At 41.3% G+C, this 23849-nt stretch overlaps 1 protein-coding gene across 1 annotated transcript in view; it reads right to left on the bottom strand.

Moving 5' to 3' along the window:
• Nucleotides 1–3925: 3925 nt before the first annotated feature.
• The window catches only part of RNF130 (ring finger protein 130), a 114554-nt gene continuing 94630 nt past the window's right edge, over nucleotides 3926–23849 (bottom strand). Inside the window, exons 6-9 of the mRNA XM_027096493.1 lie at nucleotides 16452–16548; nucleotides 14505–14709; nucleotides 11204–11297; nucleotides 3926–4113 (exon numbers count right to left, since the gene is read on the bottom strand). Coding sequence (XP_026952294.1) covers nucleotides 4098–4113; nucleotides 11204–11297; nucleotides 14505–14709; nucleotides 16452–16548 — 412 coding nt within the window. The 3' untranslated portion in view covers nucleotides 3926–4097. The remainder of the gene's footprint in view (nucleotides 4114–11203; nucleotides 11298–14504; nucleotides 14710–16451; nucleotides 16549–23849) is intronic.

Below are 23849 nucleotides of genomic sequence, written 5' to 3'. Positions count from 1 at the left end.
GAAGATAAAATAGTGGAAATAACTACTGCAGAGCAGAATAAAGAAAAAAGAATGAAAAGAACTGAGGACAGTCTCAGAGACCTCTGGGACAACATTAAACGCACCAACATTCGAATTATAGGGGTTCCAGAAGAAGAAGAGAAAAAGAAAGGGACTGAGAAAATATTTGAAGAGATTATAGTTGAAAACTTCCCTAATATGGGAAAAGAAATCATTAATCAAGTCCAGGAAGCACAGAGAGTCCCATACAGGATAAATCCAAGGAGAAATACGCCAAGACACATATTAATCAAATTGTCAAAAATTAAATACAAAGAAAACATATTAAAAGCAGCAAGGGAAAAACAACAAATAACACACAAGGGAATCCCCATAAGGTTAACAGCTGATCTTTCAGCAGAAACTCTGCAAGCCAGAAGGGAGTGGCAGGACATATTGAAAGTGTTGAAGGAGAAAAACCTGCAACCAAGATTACTCTACCCAGCAAGGATCTCATTCAGATTTGATGGAGAAATTAAAACCTTTACAGACAAGCAAAAGCTGAGAGAGTTCAGCACCACCAAACCAGCTCTACAACAACTGCTAAAGGAACTTCTCTAGGCAAGAAACACAAAAGAAGGAAAAGACCTACAATAACAAACCCAAAACAATTAAGAAAATGGGAATGGGAACACACATATCGATAATTACCTTAAATGTAAATGGACTAAAAGCTCCCACCAAAAGACACAGATTGGCTGAATGGATACAAAAACAAGACCCATATATTTGCTGTCTACAAGAGACCCACTTCAGACCTAGAGACACATACAGACTGAAAGTAAGGGGATGGAAAAAGGTATTTCATGCAAATGGAAACCAAAAGAAAGCTGGAGTAGCAATTCTCATATAAGTTATATATATATATATATATATGTAGTTTGCTTGAGTGCAGTGTTTTTTGTTTTCTGTACTGAATTCATTAGCATGGGTCGGTATAAAATTTAGCATAGGTCAATATGTAATTTGTAAACTAATAAGGTCTTAAAAGTGAGGAATTAAGTCTTTTAAATTTAATTATTTATTGTAAAGAGCAGAATAGCATACATAAACAGGTGCCTAAGGAAAACTTGTATTCTAATATGGAACTCTCATGAACACCTTTTTTTTTTTTTTCTTCTAACGGTATGATAGTAGGCCATTTGATTATTTTTATGGCTTTAACTTTACAACAATGAAATATTCGTAAATTTTAAAAAGTATTTTTCTTTATTTGATGCGGGTGGGATACTGGAGAAATGAAAGGTCAAACACCTATTGAGGAATCCATACTTGTCTATATATTGTGTACTTTTATTTCAAGAACTGATTTAAAATTCCTAAAAGGATGCTATAATAAGTTATTATGCCATTTTACAGACTGAATTAAGTGAATTTCAGGGAGGTATGAAACTTGCCTAAGGCTATCCAGCTACCAAGTGGTAGAAGTGAGAATTAAATCCAGGTATACCTATCAAAAAAAAAAAAAAAAAAAAAAAACATTATGCTATATATATGGAATCTAAAAAAAAAAAAAAGTGGTCATGAAGAACCTAGGGGCAAGACGGGAATAAAGACACAGACCTACTAGAGCATGGACTTGAGGATACAGGGAGGTGGAAGGGTAAGCTGGGAGAAAGTGAGAGAGTGGCATGGACATATATACACTACCAAATATAAAATAGATAGCTAGTGGGAAGCAGCCGCATAACACAGAGAGATCAGCTTGGTGCTTTGTGACCACCTAGAGGGGTGGGATAGGGAGGGTGGGAGGGAGGGAGACGCAAGAGGGAAGAGATATGGGGATATATGTATATGTATAACTGATTCACTTTGTTATAAAGCAGAAACTAACACACCATTGTAAAGCAATTATACTCCAATAAAGATGTTAAAAAAAAAAAAAAAGATTCTATCAAGAAAGTGAATAGAGAACTTATAGGAGAAAATATTCGCAAATCATATATTTGATAAGGGCCTAGTATCTGGAATGTATAAAGAACTCTTACAACTCAGTAACAAAAAGACAAATAATCCAATTAAAAATGGGCAAAGGACTTAAACAGACATTTCTCCAAAGAAGATATTCAAGTAGCCAACAAGCACATGAAAAGATGTGAAACGTCATTAGTCACTAGGAAAATGCAAATCAAAACTACAGTGAGGTGCCACTTCACACTCACTAGACATGGCTATAAGTTTTTAGAAAAAGGAAAATAATACGCACTGGTGAGGATGTAGAGAAACTGGAACCCGTACATTGCTGGTAGGAATGTGAAATTGTACAGATGCTTGGCAAACAGTTTGGTAGTTTTTCAACAAGTTAAACTTAGAGTTAACATATACCCCAGCAATTCTACTCCTAGGGATATACCCAAGAGAATTAAAAAGATATGTTCACACAAAAATTTGTATACAAATGTTCATAGAAGCATTATTCATAAAAGCCAAAATGTGGAAACGACACAAATGTCCATCAATGGATGGATGAAAAAAATGCAGCATATATCCATACAATGGAATATTATTCAGCTACAAAAAAGAACAAAGTACTGATACATGCTACAACTGGATGAATTTTGAAAACAGTATACTAAGTGAAAGAAGCCAAACACAAAAGGCCACATATTGTATGATTCTATTTATACAAAATGTCCTGGACAGGGCTTCCCTGGTGGCGCACTGGTTGAGAGTCCGCCTGCCGATGCAGGGGACATGGGCTCGTGCCCCGGTCCAGGAAGATCCCACATGCCGCGGACCGGCTAGGCCCGTGAGCCATGGCCGCTGAGCCTGCGCGTCCGGAGCCTGTGCTCCCCAACGGAAAAGGCCACAACAGTGAGAGGCCCGCATACCACAAAGACAAAAAACAAACAAACAAAATGTCCTGAACAGGCAAATCCATAGACACATAGAGTAGATTAGTGGTTTTTGGGCTGGCAGGGGTGAGAGGTTACTGTTAATGGGTATGAGGCTTCTTTCTGGGATGACAAAAACGTTCTGGAATTAGATAGTTGTGATGGTTGTACGACCTTGTGAACATACTAAAAACCACTGCAGTGGCTTTACCCTTTAAAAGGGTAAATTTCATGGTATGTGAATAATATCTCAATAAAAAAAAGAAAAGAATCTTCAACCCCTACTGATTTGAGTATTGACTGCTGTAGTGGACCTATTACTACTAGTGGGAATATTCTCAACTCTCAGGTATGCTGAGGTGGAAGGTTGGGCACATTTACACATACTGATAATCCCTTCAAACATAAGATTCATATAACATAAAATATTTCAACATCTTCCTCACAAGTAATGCAAAAAAACTTCATTTATACATGTAAAATTGCTCTCATCCAACTTCAGAATTCACTGTTTTTAAAAGAATACAGTACAAACTACATAAATAAAAAATCTCGGACAGATATAATTTATTACTAATCAGTTACGTATTTTGGAAAATTTTTCGTACACTCACGCTTTCATCCCACCAAATATTTATTGAGCACTTACTATGTGCAAAGTACTCTACTAGGTACCAGAGATACAGTGGCAAGTGACACAGTTAAATGTCCCTGTGGCTGTGGAGCTGACGTTCTAGAGGAGTCAGATCAACCACCGACAAAGGAACAAGAAATTATCAGAGAGTGAATGGCGACCTTGAAGAAAACAAAATGGAGCAACTCAGTTCAGGGCCCGAGGGAGCATCACCACACAGGATGTCCCCACAGTTGGGTCCTACCTGGGCACAACAGGAGCCAATGTGAAAAGACCAAAAGAAACAGCATCACTGTTCCTCCCCTGGGGAGTACGAGCATGTTCTGTCTCTGAAACACACACAAATGAACTTTGGGTATGTGATCTCCAAATCAGCCTTCCAAACACAAGTGGGTGAATAACACGCAACAACACAGTCTTTTAATTTTATTATTTATTTATTTTAATACAAAGCTTTGGCATTAGCAATTTTATGAAAAAATAAAATGTACTAAAAATAAATGCTTGTGTGGCATGATTGGTAAATGATGCACAAAAATAGGTTCTTTTTTCTCTCAAGGCAATCAGTCAGAAAGCATTCTTTTCCTTCTTCAAAACCATTCTACCCTATGGAATAAAAGGAAAAAAGAGAGGTCAAGAATTAGTTAACGGGTAGTTGTCAATGTTTTAAAATAACAGAGAAAGTAATCCTAACTGAATGGTGGCCTGGGGTTGTCCCCAAGTGTTTCCCAGACCAATTGGGTAAAGCCAGTAAGTCACTAGCATTTTCCTGAACTCAGCAGCTATAGATCTGAGGTCAAGTGGCTCAGTCACTTAAAAGTGTGTTAGTACTTCCAAAAGGAAGGCAGGGAAAAGTACAGGTTAACAGCACTTTGTTTAAAAATGCAGGGACAACTGTGGTACAATTTACAACTTTTCCTGGTTTGAACACATGTTCTAAATGCTGAGTGCCCTGAAATCTGTAGCTGCTGTCTTTACAATATGCTCCTGCTTTATACCTCAAACAAATATGTCATTATTTATTTTGAAGTAAGATTTGAGGAGTACAGACTCCCAGGGATGTAAGGCTTTCTTACAGGAATTCCCCAGATTTTACGTGCGTGCGTGCGTGCGTGTGTGTGTGTGTGTGTCCCTAAATCAGGTGCCTGAAGGTACCTGACATCTTTGGAAGTTTCCTGCATTACCCTCAGGCTAATGCTGCCCCCTCTGCAGCCTGGCACTGTGGGACTGCCCTAGTTCCTGAACCCTTACAGAATCTGGTTCATTTCTATGGTTCCCACATCATATCTTCAATTCTGCTCTTTTTTTCCCGGCAGAATTCCAGACCCATACTTCAAACCTCTTAATCTTTGGTCAACATACAACTCTCCAGCATCTCCTGTTTTATCTCCTCCCCATCATTCTGACTTTCTCCTTCAGCTCTGTATTTTCACCTAACCTACCTTCTTGCTTCCAGTCTCTACCATGAAAGCAACTTCTCAGCCATCAGCAATTTTCTTTTTGCTGAAAAGCCTTAGATATCACCTGCTAGTTACAAAAAAACAGTCCAAATTCTGTAGTCTGCCTACTGTCGCCACCACCTACAGCAGACACGTCAAACCACACAACTCCCTGAACCTGCTCTGCTTTTTCCCACCTTGTGCTTTAATTATGCCTGGCCTGATTTCTAAGTCACTCCCTCCAGGAAGCCTTTTTCAACTCCCTCAGGGCAAAAGTAGCAGTTCCCCTGTGTCTGTGTGATACTCCTGTCATCTTGTGCTGGGTCCGCAGGTACTCCCTGGCTCTTCCGTCACTTCAACCAGCACCACAGTGCAGAGCACTGAGCAGTGCAGCCCCCTTCCCTTTCCCCAGGGCTCCTGCAGGGCAAGGCCTGGTGCCTCAAACACTGGGGAGATGGTGCCTAATGAATGAAAGGCTGGGTATGAAGGCCATTCACAGAAACTGCAAACAGGGCTCTACACTTGTTTATTGTAGGTCATATTTAAGACAACACATTGTTTTTATAACATTTCCTCTGAAAAACTGGATATAGGACTTTCAATGGGCAAATAAAGATTTTTAAGCTTACTTTTTTTTTTCTGCCTAAGAAATTATAAACAACTATGCAGCCAAACATTAAAGGCACTTCTGAAAAGTGAAAGATTGACCACTGTCAAAGACAGAAGTCCAGTCAAGGCTTCTGCTGCTGTAATCTTCTTTTTGTCACCATGTTTTTAGAAAACCAAATTTATCTTTTTCATCCGCATTATTTGGAGCCCTTAAATGGCTCTCTGGAGTAGTCAAAGACAAGCAGTGTAAAGGAAAGAGTTGGAACCAGAAATACTGGGCTTGAATCCCATGCCCTTCTTCCTATGGCATTTCTTGGGGGTCACTCAGCCCCTCTGGGCCTCAGGGTACTCCTCTGTGTATATATCTCAGGCTCAGAGTGGCTAAAAGAACTAAATACTAAGACAAAGAAGAGTATTCATGATCAAACTGGGGGCAAATCTTTGCTGGTATTGCTACAAAAAAGGCTGTCTCAGGAAAATAATCAGAGATGTGTGCTAGTGTGAGCAAAAGTTTTTAGGTTGAAAACTAAAAATTCAAAAATCTTTAGATCAGTGTTTCTCAAACTGCAGGCTGTAACCTATTAATGGATCATAAAATCAATGCAGGAGTTCATGGCCAACATTAACAACAACACAACAAAAAAGCACAGAGAAGAATAGATCAGAGAATACTGATGTAGTAAGGAAAATGTCTGTGGAACTTCTGTTTCAGTTATACATGTGGGGGCACGGTCAAAATATAAAATGTATTTCTTACAGTAGGAGATGGTTAAAAAAAGAGTTTTAAAAACATTGCTTTTGGACTTCCCTGGTGGCACAGTGGTTAAGAATCCACCTGCCAATGCAGGGGACATGGGTTCGAGCCCTGGTCTGGGAAGATCCCACATGCAGTGGAGCAACTAAGCCCGAGTGCTACAACTGCTGAGCATGCATGTGCTCTAGAGCCTGCGAGCCACAACTACTGAAGCCCACACACCTAGAGCCTGTGCTCCACAACAAGAGAAGCCACTGCAGTGAGAAGCCCGCACACTGCAACGAAGAGTAGCCCCCACTCACCACAACTAGAGAAAGCTGGCGCGCAGCAACAAAGACCCAACTCAGCCAAAAATAAATAAGTTAAAAACAAACAAACAAACAAAACATTGCTTTTGACCCTGAAGGTTTAAAAGAGGCAGCCAGCAGAGACCCCTACCCCTCTCCTTGGGCTCTGATCTCTCCTAGGAAGGGACCATTTAGGACAGACAATTCAAGAGGAACTCTGAGAACTAGAAGGAGTCTTAGAACTTCTACCTGACTCAGGATCTGCCTCCAAACAGCTCAGCCTTGTAACTTCTGTCTGAATACGCAGGTCCCAGCAAGCTCATTAGCTTTCAACACAGCCCATGTCAGGGATGGACAATTCTGACTGGCAGGAAGTTCTTTCTTACATGAAATGGAAATCTACCTCCCTGTAGATATCTCCAGAGCTACACAGTAAGTATCACCCTCTGTATGCACTGGCTAGTCACCACAGGACCATTATGAGTATTAAATGGGGCAATGTGGGTAGTAACAGAGCCCAAAACAAGAGTAATTTCTTGGTAGGCATACAATAAACAGTAGCTGTTCTCATCTTTGGCGGTCCTCCAAATACCTGGGGACACCTCTTACATCACCCCAGTCTCCTCTAAGGTAAGCATCCCTAAGATAGAAATGATTACGTTTTCAGACTCTTTCATACTGAAATATGTCAACGTTCCTATTAAAGAGTCCGAGCAAAACAATTCAGAAATATTGAGTAGAGAGTAAAATAGAAACATCAGTCCCTTTGACCTGGCTTAAAAATTTCTACCACTAACCTCAGAGGAGGACAGCTCAAGGGGAACACTGGTGTGGACAACTGAAGCCCAATGACCTGCCGCAGAGCTAGGGCTTCTTGGTCTTCAGTTATGCTACAGGATTTCATATTTGTTCCAGTTATTTCATCAAGTTAACCACATCAGATTCATTTCCTCCTCCTGCGACTGTTCTGAATCTTGAATGCCTGGGCTACAATCCTCTGCAAATCTCAGAACATGATTTCTATGCATCAGAATCCAGGAACTAAGAAAGGGCTGTAGAGAATACCTAGCTGAACCTCCCATTTGACTCAAAATCTCTCCTACATCATCCACATATCTTATAACTTGTTCCTCAAATAAAAACAAATATTATTTTTCAAATAAACATTTACTTTTTTATGTTGAGGGAAAAATGGATTTATATAAATGTAAGCTGGTAAATGTTGGGATTTAACAAGGTTTACTTGAATAATGAAGTAGAGCAGAAAACCTCCTCTGGGAACTGAAATTCAATAATGTTGCTTACTTAGGTACAACAAGTGTTAGGGAAGCTAATATGTATAAATATATTTAACTTACATTTATTTGCCTCTTTGACTACTATCCTGTTTAAATTTGCAAAGTCTCAAAATTCAGTAGATTTGTTTGTAGTCATGGTTGAGTACTTACATAAATAGTATTTCATCACGATAGAAGGGGGTGACCCCAGATACATGGACTTTTCATTGATCTCTGAGTTAGGCCCTGAGTGAACACGCAGAGCGTAGTGAGGGAGGCGGAGTGCTTTCACCCCTAGTGGAGCAGCAACCCATGGAGGCCTGGACCTGCCTGGGTTCCGCAGCCCTGCCTTTATATATGGCCAGTACTGCTTCATCTTGCCCACAGGATTTCACCAGTGACTAGACTGGGTCAAGGTCTTATTGACATCACAATACAATCAGTGTAACACTGTCAGAAAAGTAAACTATAACAGTAGATAGAAAGCATAAGGTGGAATTTACTACTAATTTCCAGACAAATCATTAAAATGTGAAAAGATAGAATCTATTTATACAGAAGACTATCTTACAAATGGATGAGGTTACCCAGAAAATTGAAACAGAGCAATTAAATTGAAAAGGCAATCTCACTTTGATTGTAATTTTTTGGTAAAAGTTAAAAGGTAAGATAGATTTCAAAGACTTCATTAATGAAGAATAATTATAAATTTATCTGCTAAAATAAACTTTTCTCCGGAATTAAACCACACAGGAATTTTTCATCAACATTTTTGGGAAAGAGACATTGAGTAAGAGTGGCTATCTTTTTTTTTTTTTTTGGCTGCACTGCACGGCTTGTGGGATCTTAGTTCCCAGACCAAGGATCGAACCCAAGACCCTGGCAGTGGAAGTGCAGAGTGCTAACCATTGGACCACCAGGGAGTTCCTGGCTATTATTTTTTTTGTCCCCTACAATTAAAAGGGTCTTTAAAAAAATTAAGTAATTACAGTTACAAAAAAAATCAACACATAAAAGCACAACAGGAGAGCAAAACATCACCCAAAATTGTACTAAATTAAGATAATCACCATTAATATTTTGGTGACCATCCTTTCATGCATCCATATGTGTGTGTATACACACACACACAAACACACTCTCTCTCTCTCTCTCTCTGTTTCTCTCTCTCTCTCCCCCTCCCTCTCTCTCTCTCAATTTCTCTCTCTAAATGGAATCATGGAAATTGTCCTTCAGAGTGGTTTTGACTGAAGGCACAGAAATAATAGTCAAATGAACAATTGTAGTATCAACCCTCTACAAAGGCTAATGGGAGAAGGGATGGACTAAGACATGGATCTAAGATCTATGACTTAGATTCTGAGTCATGCAGGCATTTATGAGCGGAACTCTAACTTACAATAGGTAACATGTCTATTGAGCATTCTCTAAAATATCTGATACATGGACTGAGCACCTGGCTGATTCTGAGTGGCAGTAAGGTGACTACTAAATTACTTAATAATTCTCTAAAAGTGCCCAGTGTGCAGCTACTTGCTGTGATTTGTTTTCACTCTTTTGTGAAATTTTAAAGAAGTGGGCTTACATTATCATCTAGTTTGATGGGTTGGTATGGGAGTAAACAAAAGAGGTGACTGCAGGTGAAATAAATATTTCTCTCCAAACTGAGGTTTGCATTACAGGTACTCATGAGCTCTTATGATTCGGTATTCTACTTCATGGAAGAAAATTAAATTCATTTGCCAAAGGATAAAGGCAGATGGCCATCTTATTCATAGAACTCTGAAAGAATTGCAGAGGAATTGTTTTGGCTAACATTTATTGAGCACTTATTATGTACGAGGCACTGTGCTAAGCACTTTATATGCTAATTCTCACAACAACCCTATGATGTACTCCTAACTTCTTGTTTTATGGATGACTAAAATAAGCTTCAGATAAATATAACTGCCTAGGTCTCACAAGAAAAATATGGAGGAGCAGGGAGTCAAGTCCAGGTATGCTTGACTCCAGAATCTGGGCAATTAACATTGTGCTATGTTGAAGTAAAACTGCATCAGGTGGGCCCAACAGAAGCAGCTAGCTGTTGACCTGCTGGATGAGGCTGAGGCTATTTATCTGCAGGTTGAAGAATGCCAACTGACATGACATCCTCCCAATATATAATATGTCAAGGATGCCAAAGGGTACTTCTTACAAGTATCTAGCCAAAAGATCAGGTTAGAGGTAATAAAATCATGTCACTGGAAGTGGAGGTTACTTGCCCATTGTTTCTACAGTTGGACTATGAGTATTTAATTAAATCAATTAAATGAGCTTGGTTGGTTGTTATCAATCAATTAAAATGCCAGGACATAACTGAATATAGAGAGCACAGGAATTCTACCAATTCAGGTTCAAATTTGGGCAGTGTCCCAGGGATGCTTTCATCTTGAATTAGTTTTCATGAATACTCCTTAAAAGAAAGGACTGAATAGTATCCTACAGTAAATGCCAAAAATTTAAAGCAAAATAAATAAAGCCAATAAAACCTTTTCTTTATCTTACCCCCATGGAAAGCTAATTGGATCAAAATGGACCTCAACTGTTACCCAGCCCAATTTTCCATCCTCTGAAAAACGTTTTACCGACAACAGCCTTGACAACACCCAGCTTCCTTCCGCCTGCATTCTTAGTCCTGAGCACTCCCTACCCCAACGGCAAACCATCTCACTGGTAAACAGCCTTGCTGACAGATGTTCTTCTTTTTACCAAGGCGAAATTTTGCCTTCCTGTAACCTACCCTTTGGTCCTCATTTTGTCCTATGGAAATATAGTTTATGCTTATTTTCTTTTTCTCCTGACAGTCTTTCTAATATTTGGAAGTCACAGGTCTTTCTGACTGCTTCTTTCTTGCAGGTTAAACATCCATGTTCCTTTGACCATAGGCCAGGGTGCCAGTACTCCACCAAAAGCTAAGTAGATAAGACTCCAGGTAAAGTCTGATAAGCACACAGCGAAGTGGGGCTAATCCTGTCTATGATTAGGACACGAGCATTCTCCAAATACTACGACTGTATTGGTTCCCTTGGCATTTGTTCCATTGTTGATTTATTCTAAGCTTGTGGCTAATGAAAGCCCTGAGATATTTTCTAAAGTGAGCAGTTGTTGCTGAGCAAGGTGAACTCCCAATCAGTGTTACTGTTCATGAAATAAACTATTTTCCTAGGTATGATCCCATCAGGATCAGTATGAAATTGGTAGAAGGCAATTCTCATGATCTTTATGAAAATTACATATTCTCTTGGGATCATCTGGCACATGCAATCCAAGAAACAATTGGTTACTTACTCATTAGCATTCAAGCTAGCTGTGGCTCTGATGATCATGTAGCAGAGTGTGAGAGCACTGAGGAGGCCAAAACTGGCAATAATAAACCATTCTTCTGTTGACAAAGGAAAGGGAGGAAATCACTCTGGGGAGAAGGCTTATGTCAAATCGATGTCAACATTTCCCTCAAATGCAACGAAGCAGACGTCAACGGAGGTGTAAGCCAAGACTGGCCCAAGGAAGTGAAGCAGGAGGAGGTTTGCCAGAGAGCTACTCAGTGGAGAAGGTTAGTGGAAGTAGTGGTGAAAGCTGCAAGGAAAGCATGGCCCAAACATTTCTTCCAGTTAAAAGTCCTGAGGTTTGTGAGAAGTGTGGCCACCAAAAAGTATGTAGTAAAAAGATGTATATAAAATCGCACATGGACATAGGTTTTAAAAATTGTTAATTTAAATGACAGTAAAGTGGACTAGCCATACTTATAACCTTTCTTTCTTCATTTTGTCACTTCTGCATGGCTGTGTCCCTCATTCTTAAAGAAAGGCTTAGAAATATGGAGCAGTGGTTCCCAAAGATCTCGTGGGTACTCCAAGCAGTCTGTGGGCTGGCCTTCCATGGCATTCACATCTATATTCTTTTCGCTTATGAGTGGGTTTACTTATAGTCTTTATTTAAAAAGGACATCTTATTGGTGTCTCCTGCAAAGAAAAGAACTACCCTTCACAACCCCACTGCTGGGAAGTGGCACTGGCTGTTCTGGCTTTATTAAACAGAAGTAGAAAGGGTAGGTTATTCCAACTCTTGGCTCATCAAAGAGTTGAAAACCTCTGGTACACAGAACTCTAAAGGTTTTTATCTAGTTTCTCTCTAGATCCAGGAAATAGGTTAATATTTTCCCTTAAGTTTTCAAACTCTGTATCATCAAGGTAACATTCCAAAAACTGTACTTACTGAGAACCAGAAAAATAACCTGAGAACCAATCTGACTTCCTAAAAAGTCTTAACTATATTTCCTAAAATATAAACAAACTAGGGCTGGTTTAACAAAGTGTTACACAGTAAAGTTCCCTATACATCTGCAATAATGCAGAGAAGAAATTTATACTTGGAATGCCAAATGTTTATATGCGAAAGCTTTGTATAACATGGGCGTTTCTTAATCTGGTTTTCATGAATCCTACATCTATGCAAAACTGTGTGTGCCTAGGAATTTTTCTAGAAAAAGGTTATTATACTTTCACTGAATTTTAAAGGTTGTGATCTTCAAAAGGTTAAGAAGAACTGTTCTTCAGGATTCCAGGATGCTGAGTTGTTCTATGCGCATTTCTCTGCCCACCTTGGTTTACATTATTAAAATGCACAGCAAACTCTTTCATTTTAGATAACAGTGCAGCCACTGCTTCTTGGAATACAAATTCCTCATCAATAGAGTGAATTTACAAGGTTTTTATTTAAGTCAAAATAAACATTGAAGAACCCATGCAAAATCCACCATTTTTACCCACATATATTTTAAGTTAGAAAAAATATATACTGGCATTTAAAAAAAATTAAGAGATGGCTGATAATCAATTTCAAGAAGCTTAACATAGCATTCTTTATTTTTTTCTTCTTAGACTTTTATACATGATAAGCAGACTAACTTTTAGAACTTCAATTATGTCTATGTTTCCAATTTGAATATAGCATCCATACATGCATGGCATTTCAGTTATAAAAATTAGTAACCAAAAAGAAGTAAACACTGTCGTAATAATACCTGATGGGCCAGAGGTATTTTAGCACCAACCTACTGCAGCTGGGATCTCGGTCACCTCTGTTCTCCTCAGTGTGTAGTTAGCACAGTGCCTTGCAAACAGTGGATGCTGGTTGAACGCACTGTGGTTACTATGGCACTACAGAGCTTTGATGTTAAAGTAGAGGTAGCTTTGGTCTAATTTAACCGCATGAGTTTTATTTATTAACATGTACAAATTCTGCTGAAGGTGATTAATTTGATACATGAAGTAATATTTTTATCATCAAAACCTAAGATTTTGAAAGGATATTTCTATATAAAATATAATGGGATCAGTACTTTATGTAGTAGTAGGTGCTCAATAAATGTTGATCAATGAAGGACCTACCAAAAACTCATTAGTAAACAGACAACCTTTGTCTCCTTTATTACTACTAGATCAATTTTTAAAAATCTAGCCCATAAAACCTAAATGTCAAAGCAGGACAACATGAAATGCTGTTAAAACAAACCATTGGTAAATGGTAAGAAATCAGTCAAATTGTATCAAAGAATAGTTTTACTTATTTTATAACTGAATGAAGTCTCCTTGAGTTTAGAAAATGAGAAAATAAAACTTGGGAAATCATTTTCTAACAATAATTTTTGGTTAGTTAAGATCACGTATACTTCAATTGAATAGACCACACAAGTCTTACTATTTAAGGGAAAACTCTTTTTAACAGCTTTATCCATTTTACTGACTCCCAGAGTTGAGAGGAGTCCCATTAGGGTTAGGGCTCGAAGCTATAGGTAAGCAACAGATATACTGAAAAAGGCAGCACCAGGGTGATGATGAGGAAGATGGGGTGAAAGGTTGTTAGATGAAAGTAACACATAAAGAATGGATTGAAAACAGCTGGCTTGTTACGGGGTGAATGTCCACGAGGCCCACTTGCACGCCTGCCAGCCCACTCATACTTTGGCAAGGCCATCAAAACACTCAGAGCATTTTTTTTTCCTTCTCGTCAACAGTTCAACAATCATGACGTTCATAATTAGCCCAGAGCATATTTTAAAAGTAGATTACCTTTTGGGTCTTCTCACACTTCTTATACAATTATACCAAAGAGGTAAGTGCTAAGACACCAAATTTCATAAAAGTGTAAAATAAAGTGAGCAGCAGCTGGCCATCTCAACTGAATTTTTAGGTTCAAATTCTGGATTAGTTTTTTACTAGGTTGCCTGCAGCCTAGGTACTAGAGACCACTGGTGCTCACAGTGCTCACTGAGATGCTGCTGACGTCCTACCTTACATCCCTGTCTGCAATGCAATCGTTTCAAATCAGGCTTATAAACAGCTATTAAGACAAACCTCTGATCAGCTAGTCATCAAATGGCAACTATTCCTATTAACTACACACAAGTACACAAGCTTCTTACTATAAAGGAAGTTTTGTTATTCCAAATATCTGTTTTAACAAAAGTAACCATTACTTTCTCAGTTACAGACTAAGTCACTGTCCCTGGTGATTGCCTCAACTCTCCACCACACATCAAATACCAGCAGCAAATCTGTCCTGTGCCCTGGGCACAGGTCCCACTTACTTGTTACTGCGATGTTGATCTCTCCTGTTCTAGGAGTGAGATCCCCATCCTGAGGAAGAGGCGAGATCCCCGAAGTTCGAAGTGGCTCGAGGCCAAGGGAGTTGTCACTGGCGAGGTCACCTAGGGCTGATCTTCGGTTAACTGCTTGGGTTCTGGTGAGCCTTTCCATATCAAATGCTACGTTATCAGTACATGGCAAATTTGGCTGCAAAATATTTCCAGATTAAAAGTACTTGTAAGATTAACAAATCGTTTTATACAATTCTAAATGTTTGACATCCTGTTGCAAAGACTTTACCAAGTTTTTTCCAGGTGATTTCCTCTCATTTCTCTCCCCATCTACACCTTCCACTCTAATTCCAAGAATTTTTATTTAAAAGAAACAGATGATTTCTTCCACAAAATGGTACTAAGGAAAGCCAAAATCCATTGCAGAACTGAGAAAATTGAACACTTCATCTTTATAAAGTGACAACCTTTTGTGGACATGGCTCACAGGCAGAAGGATTATTATAAAGCTGACAAACAGTGCAGTGTATCACTGGCTCGTATGTTAATACAGGTAACATAAAATATCCTTTCACCCTATTAACTTCTCTGTAATACCCCCATCTATCTGCTAGTCAGTTTTTAAATATCTTCTATCTTTAAACATAAGTAAAGCATACAACCAAGAGCAGATCAACATTGAAAAGACTTTTGAACTCTAAGAAAACTATGTTTCAAAACCTAAGCATTGGGACTTCCCTGGGGCCACCGTGGTTAAGACTCTGCACTCCCAATGCAGGGGGCCTGGGTTCGATTCCTGGTATGGGAACTAGATCCCACATGCATGTCGCAACTAAGAGTTCGCATGCCACAACTAAGGAGCCCGCCTGTCACAACTAAGACCCAGTGCAACAACAACAACAAAAAAAACCTAAGCATCTAATGCTGAAGAAGAGGTACAGAGCTGCTGTGGGGTCAAAGCCTACCAACTAAAAAGTGGATGTGAAAGGCCAGGGATGCTGCTAGACAGTCTCAAGGACGGCCCTCACCAGAAGGAATTACCTAGGCCAGTGTCAGTGGTGAAGAGGTGAAGAAACTACAACATCACTGATGTGATCTCTGGAGATGGAGGATAAATGGGGCATCACTATCTAACTAGATTACATCTAAACTGTCATCTGATAACATATTTCAAATAGGACTACTTAGATCTGTAAAGCTAAAACAAGGAATTCATCTGTTGGGTCAAAATAAACTTTCCTCTCTATATGGAGATTATTCATTCACTCTTTTATGAGACCAGAAAGTATTTCACTTTCTTCTAAAAAGCAATAATCCTGGACATACACTTCTCTTAAGGAAGGAACTGCAGGAAGTCTCCAAGGTCCTCAGTTAGTCAGTGCTGACTCTCCTGGCCAGGGCTGAAGTGCCCTATGTGGCCGGCACCCAACCAAAACCCCTGCCCAGCTGTCAAAGGTCTGCCCAGGGCTGGCACTGCCCACCTTCACTGACTGCAATTACCATCGCCCAGGAGAGCAAAGCCAAATTTAAGAGGAAGGAACATAAGTGATGACATAGTTTTATACCATGCTGAATGCAGAAAAAATTACTATTGGACCAGAGTTAAAAGTCTACATTCTATTCCTTAAAAAAAAAAATATTGGAATAGAGGAAAATCACGTCCTTCTCTCTACCTCAGTTCTTCATCACACATCCACCACCCAACAGAAGCAGGCTGTAAAGTGGACTAGCACAGTTCTTTATCTGCTCTTCCAGAAGTTCCCTGAGGTGGGCTAGACTTTAAGTAATGTGGGAAAAAAGGCAGTGTTGGACTAACAGGATTATCTGGCAGAGAAAGCCAGTGTTTTCTTGTGAGACTTTTAACCATCCACTTGTGCTATGTTATGTTATGCTTAGAGATAACACTACACAAATGTATTAACAAAATAGGAAACATACCACAATTCCCAGGGCCTTCAAAATATTAAGTTTGCACATAGGACAGGTACAATGTTCACTAAGCCAGGGATCCACGCAGGATTTGTGGAAAACATGCCTATAAAAAAAATGGAGAATTATATCACAAATTATATACTAAAAAACTCCTAGGCCAAAATGTAAAGAAATGGAATTTTTAGTTAGTCTGTTTGGTACCAAGAGACAGATATTGGGGATGTATTAAAATTGAGCTGGCAATCTGAATCCAATCTTGTATGTTGATAGCTGAATGAGCTGGCAAGCTGAATCCAATCTTGTATGTTGATAGCACTGTATAATGAGTACTGATACGTAGTATTTGGCTGTTTGGTGTTTTTACTCCACCAAATTCCAAAAAAGATTTGAGGAAAAGTAGGAAATTTATTAACAATGAAGATAATGAATTATACGTTATAAATCAGTTGTTTTCAATAATATCTAAAGTAGAAATAGAATTTCAAGAAAATATTAACCAGAAGTTAAAATGAAGAGTTCTCTATATAATTAGTTTCATGGACCTCTGTTTAAATGTCATTTAAAATATTATTTAAAAAGACTTCTAAGCAACCCAGGTTAAATGTTTGTAAAGTTATAAACATTGGGTGGTTGGAAATATTTTTAGGGATGCTCTGTGCTTAAGGATCAGATAACATTTAGTAGCAATTTCCAGTTGAAATGTTGAAGGGAGAGAGAGGATGGGTGATTTTCTCTCTTATTCCAGAAAGCAGAAAGTCACATCCTTGTGACTGGAAATAAATCATGGACGGTTTTGCATTCTTGAAAAAGATGCCTGTGTCCTTTGGAAAGGAGAAAAGATTGTGAAGGAGCTGTTGACATCATTTCTCAAGCTCAAGTACCTCTCCATGGTAGCTCTGAGAACCTGAAATGAGGCCACACGGAAGCCCCAGAGTCCTGGCCAAGCAGAGGCAGGGGCAGGTGCCAGGACAGATGTTCCGGGCACCTTTGGAAGCACTATAGTCAGAGTGTTCAGATAAGCCAGAATAAATTTTGAGAAAGATATCAAATTGAACCATGGTTTGCCTTTTAAACTTTGTTAATGTATAATTTATATATAACTTATAAGCAGTTATATACACCTGTTTTAAAATGAAGTTTTGATTTTAAAAAGTAGGAGATCTAGAAAACTCATTTTTAAAATTGGGATTTGGAAGAAACATTCATGCTTACAGCTTCAACCCAAACAACCTAACATCACTTGGTAGCCTTGTACCCATTTCTTTGGGGTAAGAATAAAAATCTTGACAATTAAATATATTCATCTAGTCTGAAATTTACAGATAATGCAATGAACCAGAACCTCATCAGCCTTGGAGGCTTTTATTTAAAACTGAGGGTTTTTACTTAAGAGGTGAAAGTCATCAAACCATAGGCAAGACCTAAATTCATTCAGTATACACAATGCACTGTCACGTCTGTTTTCTGTTCCTTGCATCCAAGTATGAGTGTACTCCAAAAGGGAGATGAAGGCTCCTTACCACAGGGTTCCACCGAGGGCGTGTTCTCAGATGTGGGGTTTACTCCCCAGCAGCTGTGAACTGTGCCAGTGCTGGCTGTGGCCTAACAAAGACTAGAACAAGACCTCTTTTTGAAGATACATACCCTTTAGGTCTGACATAAATGACAGATTCTCCCCCTTGCAAGGGTGCATCTGCCTAATATCTGGCATACTTTTTGAAAGGCCTATGGACCACTGAGGGTTTGGTTAGTGTTGGGTGGCCGGGAAGGTTCTCTAAGCCAGTTCTATGTAGTGTGGACAATGGACTTTGGCCAGCTGGCAGGTGACAGAAGAGATAAGGTTTTGTGATCTCTGATGCAGCTGCTTTGGTGTGGAGCAGCTGACTTGAGCCGGCTGTTTGTGGGGACCTTGGTTTAAGCCAGCAGCGGTGGCCTGGCTTTCACCTTCCCACTCTTACCAGCGTTTTTGCTTTCCCCTTTTCTTATTGTCTGGTCTTTTCTATTACTGGTTATTCAGAAAGGAACAAAATGGTATAATCCTATATTTAATTTTTAAAGCTGCATAAGTTGAGTGTTCTCTATTTATCTGTTCCTTTAACCTTAGTTATAAATGGATTTCTCTTATGTTGGGGTTCTTAATTGTTTCCTTGTAGGTTTGCTGATCTAAAAGAAAGTATCTGGTCCCCTGCTGTGGGGCACTGTAATGAAGGAAAACAAAGACTAACTGGTTTTCTAGGGACAAGCTGAGAAAGCAAGCCTCCCCTCCTTAGCTAACTCAAAATCACAAAGAAATATTTTCTTTCATAAAAAAATAACTTTTCCTTTTGACTATCTGTTTACCCCATGGCTTTCCTACCCCCTGTCCCCAGCCCAGCCAGTGATCCGTCCCTCCCTCCCTCCCACACTCCCTCCTCCATCTGTGCTGTCTTTCCAGGTTCCCAACAGTCCAGCTCCTGCACCTGGCCCAGAGACCATCAGTCCGATTCCCACAGCACATCTCCCTCTTCTGAAAACAAAACCCGACAATGTCTGTCTTCACCTACTGGCCCTTCTGACACATGCCTATCACTCTGCTTCAGGTCACTGACAGAACTGTGGTGAAGAGCTGCCCTGTACTCATTGCTTCTTTGTCACCCATCCTTTTTACCTCTTGCTTCTATCTTCTCAGGTCTACTGTTTTACCAAACTCCACATGGCCTTCCCTTCCTCCTAGGGAAAGTTCTGCTACTACAACACTCTGAGCCTTGACAAACTGCCCTTTCTGACTCCCAGCTGTCTCATCTGAACACTGCAGGTGTGGGTCGCAGTGGGGAAGGTTGCCTGCCATCTATCTTGTGAAGCTGTTTGGAGCAGTAAGTGAAAAACTTAGAAAAGGCACCAAGGACATGCAGATGAAAGGTGTCATTAAACATACATTCAGGCAAAGTAATGTCAACATTTCACATGATATCCTGATACGTGGTCAGAACACTTGAGTGTGCCTCAGGTCCCAGCATGGCCAGCACCAGAGTGACCTCTTACAAGCTTGCAGACATACCACAAGCATGCACAGACACCTCAGAGGGCGGCAGCTGGGGCCAGCCAGATCTTGAAAAGAAGCCCCCTTCTCATTTTTATAGAAGACTTGAATAATAAAAATGCACATAAAAGCAGAAAAGGGCCCAACATATTTAGGGCTGAGTGGTGTACAGGAATGGAAAGCAGGTGATGTGCTGAGGAACAGTGAAACGTGAAAAGGATAAGCGTATCAGAGCTTCAACAAAAGTCCTTTATTCCTATTAGAAATACTTTGGGATACAGAATGTGAAGTGTATAGAACATAAAAGGAACCAAACCAATAATACTGAAATACGATGCTTTCCCACTCTCCCACTTCCCACGTACACCATAAGCTAGAGTGATCAGAACAACGGCTGGGGGTGGGGTGAGGAGTCTACACTGAGGGTGAGTTGTTTTCACAGTTCTGCAGCCTCTTGGTGCCGTGCAAGAACCTGGCAAATATAAAAGGATCCAGGATTATTAAAGGTCAGAGGAAAGAACTCTTTTCCCTGAACTGGGACTGGCAGCAGACAATGTTGAAACAGGCCCTCCCTCTGAGGAGGGGGCATCACGGTAATGCCTCTGCCAGCAGCCAGATGACTGACCCATCTTAGCTCCCGAAGTGGCATCTTAGACATACGGTTATCTAAGCTGCAGAACTCTACTTCTGAAAAGTATTTTTAACCACTAAACATTTTGTGGCTGACCTTTAAATAAAAGAGGCCTAAATAAAGTGCCAGTTTTCCAGTTTCTAAAATGTGTTGGCTAACATCCAAAGGATGATCAACTGTAATCAACTGCCACAAGTATGAGGTCCCAAAGCAATGCCAACTGCCATCTGTCCACAGTAAATTAACATGACAGAAGGTAAAAAGTAAAGGTCATGCAACAAAAAGCCAGCAATCCATGAGAGGTTTGCTATCTACAGAAAGTCTTAGTTCAGTCTCGAGATAGGCTTGTTAAAAGGAAGGACAGACAAAGGCATCTGAGCTTTTCTTCTCCCCTTACTCAGGGGAAGAAGGGACAGTGAGTGCAGATGCTTTCCAGAGTCTGGCTGTAAAGGGGAGAAGCTGTAGAGTGGTACAGCTTTGGAGATGGGTTTGAAAGAGAATTATAAAAACTGGATAGAAAATGCTTGAGCATGATGAAATGCTGGTGGGTAGAGACAGAAACAACAAAAACTGGAGGGAGCAGATAGTCAATACAGCAAGGTCCCCAAGGAAGGGAAGGTGTTGGCACACAGAGGCCTAGGTTGAAAGAGCACATTAGAACCAAGGAGGCTGTCCTCTCCATCCTAATGGGAGGGAAGGCTGCAAGGGTGGGTGTGGAGGCAGGTACGCATGAAGGCTTGGGGACAGCAGGCTGGGAGAATTTCGGCTGTCTAACAGCCATTATTTTCTGTGAGATTTATGGTGAAGTTACCTGATGAGAGTGAGGAATAAAGGGATGAGTTAGGGTGCTTAAGGAGAATGAATACACCTGGATGTGCTGCTTGAGGAGTAGGGAGAAATGACCAGGGAAAGAGAGGGGCTCTGGGCAGTGCCCCCGGCCCAGCTGGAGGGCTGGTTGGAGCCCCACGGGAGGCAGGGAGGTAGCAGAGCTGTCTGGCAACCAGAGCTAAAGGAAGACATAGCAGAGTCACACCTCGGCTCAGTTTTAAAGACCTATAGACAAAAGAGGAAGGGCAGGGTATCTCAGGCAGAGGGAAAAAAGCAAGTAGCGGCACTAGAGTTAATTCAAAGGTACTTGAGAGGAATCCACTGGAAAACAGAGGCTTGGAGAAGATAAAGATGAGTAAAGATTAGTAAAGTAAAGATGAATATTTGTGTTGAGCCATCCTCTAGGTCAGTGGTTCTCAACCGGAGACATCTGTGGTTGTCAGAACTGTGTGCAGGGGGTGCTATTGGCGCCTAGTGAGTGGAGCCAAAGATACGGCTAAATAACCCACAATGCACAGGCAGCACCCCAACCTGCCCAACAAAGAATTATCTGGTCCCAAATGTCCACAGTGCCCAGGTGGAGAGACCCTGCTCTAGGTCAAAAGTTGTCAACTTGGGTCATACAAAATGTTGCTTGATGTGCAAAGTTAGTCTTTACTGCACCTGAGAATCATGCTGTTGTCACCATTTCAGTTAGGTGAAATGTTTTGCTGAGGAGGCTGTGCAACACAGAGAAAGCTACAACCTGCTTCAAAGCAAAAGGGGAAGTCAGGGCAGTGGGCATGTATAGTCTAGACAAGGATCAAAGGACAACCAAGTGAGCAGTGACCTAATTACAGGTGCACAGAAATGCTGTTAAGTTTGCCAAATTCTCATACTGGAAAGCAGACCACAAACACAAAGGTTGAGACCCCTCCTCTGGTGGAAGGTGCAGCCATAGAAATGGCTGAGATCAAGCAAAGCTCTAGACTTCAATAGATGGTATGGAGAGATTGGGAAGATGGCAGAAGAGTAAGACGGGGAGATCACCTTCCTCCCCACAAATACACCAGAAATACATCTACACGTGGAACAACTCCTACAGAACACCCACTGAACACTGGCAGAAGACCTCAGACCTCCCAAAAGGCAAGAAACTCCCCACGTACCTGGGTAGGGCAAAAAAAAAATAATAAACAGAGACAAAAGAATAGGGACAGGACCTGCACCAGTGGGAGGGAGCTGTGAAGGAGGAAAAGTTTCCATACACTAGGAAGCCCCTTTGCGGGCGGAGACTGCGGGTGGCGGAGGCGGGGAGCTTCGGTGCCGCGGAAGAGAGCACAGCAACAGGGGTGCGGAGGGCAAAGCGGTGAGATTCCCTCACAGAGGATCGGTGCCGACCAGCACTCACCAGCTCGAGAGGCTTGTCTGCTCACCCGCCGGGGCGGGCGGGGCTGGGAGCTGAGGCTGGGCTTTGGTCGGAGCGCAGGGAGAGCGTGAACACAGCCCGCAGGGGGTTAGTGCACCATGGTTAGCCGGGAAGGAGTCCGGGGAAAAGTCTGCACCTGCCGAAGAGGCAAGAGACTTTTTCTTCCCTCTTTGTTTCCTGGTGCGCGAGGAGAGGGGATTAAGAGCGCTGCTTAAAGGAGCTCCAGAGACGGGCACGAGCCACGGCTAACAGCGCGGACCCCAGAGACGGGCATGAGACGCTAAGGCTGCTGCTGCCGCCACCAAGAAGCCTGTGTGTGAGCACAGGTCACTATCCACACCTCCCTTCTGGGGAGCCTGTGCAGCCCGCCACTGCCAGGGTCCCGGGATCCAGGGACAACTTCCCCGGGATAATGCACGGCGTGCCTCAGGCTGGTGCAATGTTCCGGCGGCCTCTGCCGCGGCAGGCTCGCCCCGCATCCGCACCCCTCCCTCCCCCTGGCCTGAGTGAGCCAGAGCCCCCGAAGCAGCTGCTCCTTTAACCCCGTCCTGTCTGAGCGGAGAACAGATGCCCTCCGGCGACCTACACGCAGAGGCAGGGCCAAATCCAAAGCTGAGCCCCGGGAGCTGTGAGAACAAAGAAGAGAAAGGGAAATCTCTCCCAGCAGCCTCAGAAGCAGCGGATTAAAGCTCCACAATCAACTTGATGTACCCTGCATCTGTGGAATACATGAATAGACAATGAATCGTCCCAAATTGAGGAGGTGGACTTTGAGAGCAAGATTTACTATTTTTTCCCCTTTTCCTCTTTTTGTGAGTATGTGTATGCTTCCATGTGAGAATTTGTCTGTATAGCTTTGCTGTCACCATTTGTCCTAGGGTTCTATCTGTCCGCTTTTTTCTTAAAAAAATTTTTTTCTTAATAATTATTTTTTATTTTAATAACGTTATTTTATTTTATTGTACTTGATTTTATTTTATCCTCTTTCCTCTTTCTTTCTTTTCCTTCTTTCTTCCTTCCTTCCCTGCTTCCTTCCTTCCGTCCTTTCTTTCCTCTTTCTTTCTTCCTTTCTTCCTTTCTCTCTCCCTCCCTCTCTCCCTTTCTACTTTTTCTCCCTTTTATTCTGAGCCGTGTGGATGAAAGGCTCTTGGTGCTGCAGCCAGGAGTCAGTGCTGTGCCTCTGAGGTGGGAGAGCCAACTTCAGGACACTGGTCCACAAGAGACCTCCCAGCTCCACATAATATCAAACGGCAAAAATCTCCCAGAGATCTCCATCTCAACACCAGCACCCAGCTTCACTCAACGACCAGCAAGCTACAGTGCTGGACACACTATGCCAAGCAACTAGCAAGACAGGAACACAACCCCACCCATTAGCAGAGAGGCTGCCTAAAATCATAATAAGTTCACAGACACCCCAAAACACACCACCAGACGTGGACCTGCCCATCAGAAAGACAAGATCCAGCCTCATCCACCAGAACACAGGCACTAGTCCCCTCCACCAGGAAGCCTATA

The sequence above is a fragment of the Aethalodelphis obliquidens genome, unplaced genomic scaffold, assembly GCF_003676395.1.
Source record: "Aethalodelphis obliquidens isolate GAN/ISIS:26980383/991018 unplaced genomic scaffold, ASM367639v1 scaffold102, whole genome shotgun sequence".
NCBI classification, from domain to species: domain Eukaryota; kingdom Metazoa; phylum Chordata; class Mammalia; order Artiodactyla; family Delphinidae; genus Aethalodelphis; species Aethalodelphis obliquidens.
Note: the sequence above shows the minus strand (reverse complement) of the source record. Positions and strands in the feature narration are given on the sequence as shown.